Genomic DNA, 10,040 nt, shown 5'->3' on the forward strand with positions numbered 1-10,040 from the left:
GTAGATAAAGAGAACCCAGTTAAACAAATGAGACAAAAATGTTATACTTGGTCATTTATTTATTAAAGAAAATGATCCAATATTATATATCTGAGTGGCAAAAGTATGTGAACCTCTAGGATTAGCAGTTAATTTTGAGGTGAAATTAGAGTCAGGTGTTTTCAATCAATGGGATGACAATCAGGTGTGAGTGGGCACCCTGTTTTATTTAAAGAACAGGGATCTATCAAAGTCTGATCTTCACAACACATGTTTGTGGAAATGTATCATGGCACGAACAAAGGAGATTTCCGAGGACCTCAGAAAAAGCATTGTTGATGCTCATCAGGCTGGAAAAGGTTACAAAACCATCTCTAAAGAGTTTGGACTCCCCCAATCCACAGTCAGACAGATTGTGTACAAATGGAGGAAATTCAAGACCATTGTTACCCTCCCCAGGAGTGGTCGACCAACAAAGATCACTCCAAGAGCAAGGCGTGTAATAGTTGGCGAGGTCACAAAGGACCCCAGGGTAACTTCTAAGCAACTGAAGGCCTCTCTCACATTGGCTAATGTTAATGTTCATGAGTCCACCATCAGGAGAACACTGAACAACAATGGTGTGCATGGCAGGGTTGCAAGGAGAAAGCCACCGCTCTCCAAAAAGAACATTGCTGCTCATCTGCAGTTTGCTAAAGATCACATGGACAAGCCAGAAGGCTATTGGAAAAATGTTTTGTGGACGGATGAGACCAACATAGAACTTCTTGGTTTAAATGAGAAGCGTTATGTTTGGAGAAAGGGGCGGCACGGTGGTGGAGTGGTTAGTGCTGTTGCCTCACAGCAAGAAGGTCCGGGTTCGAGCCCCGTGGCCGGCGAGGGCCTTTCTGTGCGGAGTTTTCATGTTCTCCCCGTGTCCACGTGGGTTTCCTCCGGGTGCTCCGGTTTCCCCCACAGTCCAAAGATATGCAGGTTAGGTTAACTGACTGTAGGTGTGAATGTGAGTGTGAATGGTTGTCTGTGTCTATGTGTCAGCCCTGTGATGACCTGGCGACTTGTCCAGGGTGTACCCCGCCTTTCGCCCTGGGACAGGCTCCAGCTTGCCTGCGACCCTGTAGAACAGGATAAAGCGGCTAGAGATAATGAGATGAGATGTTTGGACAAAAGGAAAACAGTGCATTCCAGCATAAGAACCTTTATCCTATCTGTGAAACATGGTGGTGGTAGTATCATGGTTTGGGCCTGTTTTGCTGCATCTGGGCTAGGATGGCTTGCCATCATTGATGGAACAATTAATTCTGAATTATACCAGCGAATTCTAAAGGAAAATGTCAATCTGTGGTTGGTTGAAGAGAGCAACTGGACTTGCTTAATGATTCTTGAAAACGTTTCGCCTCTCCTCCGAAAGGCATCCTCAGTTCTGTCTGACTACTAGGGAGTATCCAGTATTTATTCTCTCATGGATCATCATAGAATCTGAATCAGAATGCTGATGGCTGCATTGTGGGTGGCTGATAAGATGTCATAGACACCCACCTCTGTTCAATGATGGTCGTTCCAGGTTGACAAAAATGAACGATCCACTCTGGCTAAGATGTCTGCCAGTTTTCTGAAAGTCCTCTCATACTCCCGCACCAGTCGAAGGGATCTCATCCCAAAGTGCGTAGAAACATATCTGTGAAGAAACTCAGTCGTCTAGGTACATAGTAATCTGTGGTTGGTTGAAGAGAGCAACTGGACTTGCTTGACGATTCTTGAAAATGTTTCACCTCTCCTCCGAAAGGCATCCTCAGTATGAGAGGAGTATGAGAGGACTTCCAGAAAACTGGCAGATATCTTAGCCAGAGTGGATCATTCATTTTTGTCAACCTGGAACGACCATCATTGAACAGAGGTGAGTGTCTATGACATTTTATCAGCCGCCCACAATGCAGCCATCAGCATTCTGATTCGGATTCTATGATGATCCATGAGAGAATAAATACTGGATACTCCCTAGTAGTCAGACAGAACTGAGGATGCCTTTAGGATGAGAGGCGAAACGTTTTCAAGAATCGTCAAGCAAGTCCAGTTGCTCTCTTCAACCAACCACAGATTACTATGTACCTGGACGACTGAGTTTCTTCACAGAAAAGGAAAATGTCAGGTCATCTGTCCATGAACTGAATCTCAAGAGAAGGTGGGTCATGTAGCAAGACAACGACCCTAAGCACACAAGTTGTTCTACCAAAGAATGGTTAAAGAAGAATAAAGTTAATGTTTTGGAATGGCCAAGTCAAAGTCCTGACCTTAATCCAATCGAAATGTTGTGGAAGGACCTGAAGCGAACAGTTCATGTGAGGAAACCCACCAACATCCCAGAGTTGAAGCTGTTCTGTACGGAGGAATGGGCTAAAATTCCTCCAAGCCGGTGTGCAGGACTGATCAACAGTTACCGCAAACGTTTAGTTGCAGTTATTGCTGCACAAGGGGGTCACACCAGATACTGAAAGCAAAGGTTCACATACTTTTGCCTCTCACAGATATGTAATATTGGATCATTTTCCTCAATAAATAAATGACCAAGTACAACCCCAATTCCAAAAAAGTTGGGACAAAGTACAAATTGTAAATAAAAACGGAATGCAATGATGAAGTTTCAAAATTCCATATTTTATTCAGAATAGAACATAGATGACATATCAAATGTTTAAACTGAGAAAATGCGTCATTTGAAGAGAAAAATTAGGTGATTTTTAAATTTCATGACAACACCACATCTCAAAGTTGGGACAAGGCCATGTTTACCACTGTGAGACATCCCCTTTTCTCTTTACAACAGTCTGTAAACGTCTGGGGACTGAGGAGACAAGTTGCTCAAGTTTAGGGATAGGAATGTTAACCCATTCTTGTCTAATGTAGGATTCTAGTTGCTCAACTGTCTTAGGTCTTTTTTGTCGTATCTTCCGTTTTATGATGCGCCAAATGTTTTCTATGGGTGAAAGATCTGGACTGCAGGCTGGCCAGTTCAGTACCCGGACCCTCCTTCTACGCAGCCATGATGCTGTAATTGATGCAGTATGTGGTTTGGCATTGTCATGTTGGAAAATGCAAGGTCTTCCCTGTAAGAGACGTCGTCTGGATGGGCTTCTGGATCATGTTTAGATACGGCTTCTTTGAACTATAGAGTTTTAGCTGGCAACGGCAGATGGCACGGTGAATTGTGTTCACAGATAATGTTCTCTGGAAATATTCCTGAGCCCATTTTGTGATTTCCAATACAGAAGCATGCCTGTATGTGATGCAGTGCCGTCTAAGGGCCCGAAGATCACGGGCAACCAGTATGGTTTTCTGGCCTTGACCCTTACGCACAGAGATTCTTCCAGATTCTCTGAATCTTTTGATGATATTATGCACTGTAGATGATGATAAGTTCAAACTCTTTGCAATTTTACACTGTCGAACTCCTTTCTGATATTGCTCCGCTATTTGTCGGTGCAGAATTAGGGGGATTGGTGATCCTCTTCCCATCTTTACTTCTGAGAGCCGCTGCCACTCCAAGATGCTCTTTTTATACCTAGTCATGTTAATGACCTATTGCCAATTGACCTAATGAGTTGCAATTTGGTCCTCCAGCTGTTCCTTTTTTGTACCTTTAACTTTTCCAGCCTCTTATTGCCCCTGTCCCAACTTTTTTGAGATGTGTTGCTGTCATGAAATTTCAAATGAGCCAATATTTGGCATGAAATTTCAAAATGTCTCACTTTCGACATTTGATATGTTGTCTATGTTCTATTGTGAATACAATATCAGTTTTTGAGATTTGTAAATTATTGCGTTCCGTTTTTATTTACAATTTGTACTTTGTCCCAACTTTTTTGGAATCGGGGTTGTATAATACTTTTGTCTCATTTGTTTAACTGGGTTCTCTTTATCTACTTTTAGGACTTGTGTGAAAATCTGATGTTTTAGGTCATATTTATACAGAAATATAGAAAATTCTAAAGGGTTCACAAACTTTCAAGCACCACTGTATATATTTTATCCGTCCCAATGTTCTTGTTAACTCTTTTTTTTTTAATAAAACCATATAAAATCCACAAAGCCTTTTTATAATACGCATGACACCTGTACTGATTATCACTTCCTCTGGTGGGAAACTTCAGAAAGGCAATGAGGCGTGTTGCGTTTCTTCTCTCATTAATTTGAACAAAATGTTGAGGATTTTGCACCAACAGGAGATTAATTATTCGTCAAATCTGTTATTGTGATATCGGAGTGAATCTCTGAGTCATTTAAAAAACAAAATGATAATATGATTGAAATCCATAAAATTCTGTTTTGATACATGCCATGTGCTTGCTAGTTTGAGGTTCGCATGAGGAGTTAAGACACAAAATGGGAGGAAATGTCAACTCTGTTGTCGTCGGTTCTGTCGATGGATTGCCCAGTTTAACGATAACGGAGTTGACGCCAACGCTTGAAATGTACCTGCAATTACAGAACGGGCCCTGTACGGACTTGTTCTCCCTCCTACGTGTCCTACGGCTGTGAGAAGAATGTCATCTATAGAGATATTAATGTGGTGCCTGAAATGATTTGATCTTTTTCTCTCTCCTTTCCCAAAGCTGTGAGAGAGGAGCAGAAGGCCCTCCCATGGCCGTTCATCCGCTCCACGGCCGTTCCTCAATCTCCTCCTCTGGCGGCATCCTCCCCGTTCTCTCGCTCCCTGAGCGTGGGCTCGTCCCCCAGCCACACTCCTCGTCCTCAACTTCACATTCCTCCACACCTGGCCGACAACTACAGGACAAAACGCACCAGGTACGCGCTGCTCCTGTTCACCTTTGACCAGTCATAGCAGTCTTCGGATTGATTACTGTATTTGGTGACATGTAGAGTACCTGAACACTAGTTATGAGTTTACATACAGGCATTTAGCTGAGTGAAAACAAATCTATGGGACAGTTTGAGCCTGTGTGGTGGACAGTAAGGACATTTAGTAATCAGAATCGGTTGTTAAAAAGTTTCCCTTCATTACAAAACCACTGTATCACCAAGATGGCCACTTACGTACAGCACACGAGTATGAAATAGAGACCGGATATGCAGTATTTGTTTGAACTCCCCATTTGCAGCAAGAGGTTATTTTCTTTTGAACTATATTCACGATCATTTTGTTAACTGAATACCTAGCTAGCATACTGACTAGCTGCCTTGCCGCTTAGCTCGACGAATAAAGCATTGAAGTTACATCAGTCCAATTCAGGACGATGATCAAGATTAAAACACACGTCCATTCATTTATACTTACTACTACTATGAGATATGCATACATAATGAATACGTAAAACACTTCAGGATGTGATGTTTCAGGAAAATAATCAGTGACCGGGTGTTGCGATTATGATGAAATGGATTACTAATTACTGTTACCACCCTGGTATTGATTATTTCCGATTAACAGCATATCCTCATCTCATCTCATTATCTGTAGCCGCTTTATCCTGTTCTACAGGGTCGCAGGCAAGCTGGAGCCTATCCCAGCTGACTACGGGTGAAAGGCGGGGTACACCCTGGACAAGTCGCCAGGTCATCACAGGGCTGATACATAGACACAGACAACCATTCACACTCACATTCACACCTACGCTCAATTTAGAGTCACCAGTTAACCTAACCTGCACGTCTTTGGACTGTGGGTTTCCTCCGGGTGCTCCGGTTTCCCCCACAGCACATCCTGAAGTGTTTAATTTCTCTTATACCACAGCAACATGGCAACGATTTTTAATTTATTAACGAATGACGTTCTACGTTCAATAAGTCAATAAAACAAGTGATTTCCTGTTCTCAGTTGCATCATAATAGCGATAAACAGTCTGTCCATCACCAGCCTCTCTTTTTACTTGCTTGAAATGAATAAGGCAAAAATACAGCTTGCCTTTTTACCAAGAAAAGGGAAAGAGCAAAATTCTGAAGACTTTACTGTGGCGGAAAACATAATGACCGTTATCAAATGCTGACACTGGAGACTCCTTCCAGAAATAATAAAAAATAAACATCTCCTTATTTTGTTTATTATTAGCCTTAGATTACTGAGATTATAATTAAAACAATAACAAGTGTATTAAAGGTAGACTGCCTTTCAGATTTTTCAAGTGTTGGTCATAAAAAGAATTTTCCCTGACACCCAGTTATTTTTGTTTAGTGGCCCGAAGGCGACTGAATTCGAACCACAGACTTCCAATTTTGTTAGTTTATTAAAAATGGAACAATTAATGAATTTAGGGCCACATGGCCCTAAATTCTCCGCTATTTTTTCCTACTTCACCATGACCCAATTCAAGATACTTGCGTCATGCATCACAAAGTGGGCTTTCCCCGTTCGCGCTAGGCATTTTGGAATATAAATTTGAAACAGGAGAGAAAAATGGAGGACGCGAATGAAACGTGAAAGACCAACTACAGTAATGGAAAGCGAGAAGAAAAGCTGTTATGTTATATATGAAGGAAAGGAAACGCAGGACCAAACTAATAAATATCGGCGGTCAGCAAGCACCTCGGTGTGATCAGCTGTTCGTTTAGCGACAGAATGATGGAACTGTCAGTGCACGCTCAAAGGTAAACCTGTAGATGGCAGTAATGCAACACTGTGGATGCCAGCTGCTGTAAAACCCAAAAGAAAGAAGAAGAAAGTAAACCCGTGCACACGGACTTCCTCTGTCTGCTTGACTGCACGAAGCGAGCAATTTCATGCACATTATTTGCTCAGGAATCCCCTCAAATTAAATAACTTCCCAGCCACAGAATGACCCGGGTTTTTTCGATATTGCAGGAATAAACGCATCACAATGACCACATTTTAGAGGGAACTAAATTTCACAGATTTTATGAAATCGAAAGTCCATATAGCTTTAATATAAACATGTAACTTGCCAGGCAGCGTGGTGGTGTAGTGGTTAGCACTGTTGCCTCACAGCAAGAAGGTTCTGGGTTCAAGCCCAGTGGCTGATGGGGTTTGCATGTTCTCCCCATGTCTGCGTAGGTTTCCCCCACAGTCCAAAGACATGCAGGTTAGGTTAACTGGTGACTCTAAATTGACCGTAGGTGTGAATGTGAGTGTGAATGGTTGTCTGTGTCTATGTGTCAGCCCTGTGATGACCTGGCGACTTGTCCAGGGTGTACCCCGCCTTTCGCCCGTAGTCAGCTGGGATAGGCTCCAGCTTGCCTGCGACCCTGCACAGGATAAATGGTTACGGATAATGGATGGATGTAACTTGCCTTGTACTTGAACCTACCCTTAGAACTGCTGTTATAAAAAATAAATCACCAGTCAGATTTGAGACTCGAGCAGTCATCTTCAACTTTCGGCTGCTCCCGTTAGGGGTCGCTCCAGCAGATCTGTTCCGCATATTTGATTTGGCAGAGATTTTTACACCAGATGCTCTTCCTGACGCAACCCTCCCCAATCTGTTTGGGCTTGGTACTAGCACTAAGCATGCACTGGCTTATACAACCCCAGTGGCTGGGTATTTTACCTGATCTGCATGTCTTTGAACTGTGGGAGGAAACCCATGCAGACTCCACACAGGAAGGCCCCTGTGGGCCGTGAGGTTCAAACCCGGAACCTTCTTGCTGTGAGGTGACCGTGCTAACCACTACACCACCGTATCACCCATACGTGAACCAATTTTAAACCCCTTTAAAACTCTTTTTTTTTTTTTGCATATGGAGAGTTAGTGTTTGCCAGTTTGAGTGAAACTACCCTTTTAGTATTTGTTTCAGGGAAACAATCAGCTGAAACCTCTCCTATTTTTCTCACGTCTTGAGCAGTGCTGTGGTATAAATATAGACGGAGTAGTTATTTACATAAAACTAAACTGGAACGTAGCAATTGGAAATGAAACGGAAATGACTTGAGAGTGCAAAGTCCCTGCTCCTGAAATTTACAGTCTTGTTGACTCATCGTTCATTTAAAGGTCACTTAACAACCTTCCACGGAGCTGTTAAAGTATTAGCATCGCCCTCAAGACAGCAAGTGTTGCAGTAAAATCAGTGTTGGAACGCAGCCCATGACTGATTTCACTCAAGAGCAGATGGAATTTCTTCTCATTAGTGTTTCATTGCTTACAGAACTTCTTGGTTCTTCCAGCGAATCATTTTCTACTTACTTGCTAAACAGCTTCTGTTCCCTTCTCTCTCTCTCTCTCTCTTTTTCATCCCTGCTTTACTCGTGACATTCTCATTTTGTGCATGATTCCCTCCTCCAACCTCGCCCTGTCCCTGTTGCACACAACCGAATCTTTTCTTCTCCAATGCAATCGATTTCCATCTTACACAATGCTACATCTCTACATTTTTGCCACATCTCTCCAGTTCTCTAAATAGATCTCAGCTCGGCTTCCATTGACCTTGAAACTTTTACGAGCTTGAACATGGCTACGTTTTATCCTTTTAGCGATTCGTTGTTTGGCTGTAGGATTTGCTTCATTTGAGGATGTGGAATTTGCTGAAATTGGTCTTTTAGGGATGTGAAAGAGCGAACACTGGGTTTTTTTTTTTCATAATATGGCAACGAACGAGAAAAGGAAGTTACTTGTAACTTGGAATAGATAGGTTTTTGAAATGTCCCTCTATTTGCTTCATCAAGAAGCAAACCTGTTAGTCATAACAGAAGTGTAAAATCCCCCTGAAACTGAGGTTTGTGTCGAGTAAATCTGTCCTGATACTGTGGCTACTTCACTTTGACCTGAAATAAACAGTTCAACAAAAATGTCAGGTTTTTTTAATTATTTTTATTAATTGTATCCGCGAACTGAGTTATCGAGCCCGTGATGACAAAAAAAAAAAAAAAACGACTGGAAGAAGTGAAAAGTACTTTAGGCGGGGTTAAGTTAAGTTGAACATTACACAGTCATTGCATTCCTTATTATTTTGTTCACGGAGTGTGTATATAAGTTTGCGTTTTCTAATTATGTTCCTTTTTTTTCCCCCTCATTTTGTCCTGTCATTTTTTTTTACGGCATGCCCCCATTCCTCCATCCCCTCCTCCCTTCTCCTTCGTGTGTATCCACTTTCCCATCACCTGTAGTACTCAGGGTTTGGTTGCCAGAAACAACCTCTACAGCCGCCATGTGAACAGCAGAGGTCTCGGGCTCTTAATAGCAGAACAGATGAAGCTGCCAGGTAATGCGACTTTTGAAATACCAGTGAACTGGCACCATGCTGCGTGTGTGTGTGGGAAGAGTTAGTCTGGTCAACAAAGCACTCCATTTCCTAAGTGTTTACATATTCAGAGTTGTGTGTGTGTGTGTGTGTGTGTGTGCTTCCACAGGGTTGAAGGCAGTGCTCAGTGAGAGAGTGTGTGACGCAGGGGACCAGGCTGACACACTGGGACACACAAACACGGCAGAAAGGTTGGCGTGAGAGTTTTAGACTTCAGTGACTGATTAGAGAAGTAGTGAGATCTCACAGATCCCTTTGTTCATGTCTTTTCCCTCATAACCTGTCTCAGCTACTTCATCTGCATTCCATGGATCTCTCTCTCTCTCTAGCGCACATCTCCAGACCATCCTCAGACAGCGGGCCTCCGCCCAGACAGCTTTAAACGACACGAATCACACGCTGGATACCTGGACGGCGAGGAAGCCAAGGCATGAGGAACGAGCAACGGAGTTTGATAAAGAAGTCGGAACGTCCTGGACGGTCGGCGAAAAGCAATGCACGGCCCAGTGGGTTAGACAGAAGCATGAATTTCGCAGCACGCGTCCATGGTGACGTGAGCATGAACAGGAAGGCTGGATGGAGATCAGAAGGGAACTCAAGGACATGAGGGTGGGAGTAAAGTAAAACAAAACAGGGATAAGAAAAGCTTGAGATGAAGAGCTTCCTGTAGAACGCTAGGACGTGACCTTTTAAACAAAATTAAGCCATAAAGTAAGTCCACAAGATTGAGCAGCTCGTATTGAGCAGCTCGAGGTTTACACGTTTGTAGCCATGCATTAAATTTTGTAACTATTTAAAAACAGTGTTATGTAACATCAGGGAATTCTATTTCAAAATAAACTAAAAGCAACTTTATTACC

At 42.7% G+C, this 10,040-nt stretch overlaps 1 protein-coding gene across 1 annotated transcript in view; it reads left to right on the plus strand.

Moving 5' to 3' along the window:
* The window catches only part of atat1 (alpha tubulin acetyltransferase 1), a 54,462-nt gene extending 44,427 nt beyond the window's left edge, over positions 1–10,035 (plus strand). The window contains exons 9-12 of the mRNA XM_060904677.1: positions 4,587–4,779; positions 9,047–9,141; positions 9,290–9,371; positions 9,510–10,035. Coding sequence (XP_060760660.1) covers positions 4,587–4,779; positions 9,047–9,141; positions 9,290–9,371; positions 9,510–9,732 — 593 coding nt within the window. The 3' untranslated portion in view covers positions 9,733–10,035. The remainder of the gene's footprint in view (positions 1–4,586; positions 4,780–9,046; positions 9,142–9,289; positions 9,372–9,509) is intronic.
* Positions 10,036–10,040: the final 5 nt, after the last annotated feature.

Source organism: Neoarius graeffei, chromosome 22 (assembly GCF_027579695.1).
Source record: "Neoarius graeffei isolate fNeoGra1 chromosome 22, fNeoGra1.pri, whole genome shotgun sequence".
Lineage (NCBI taxonomy): Eukaryota > Metazoa > Chordata > Actinopteri > Siluriformes > Ariidae > Neoarius > Neoarius graeffei.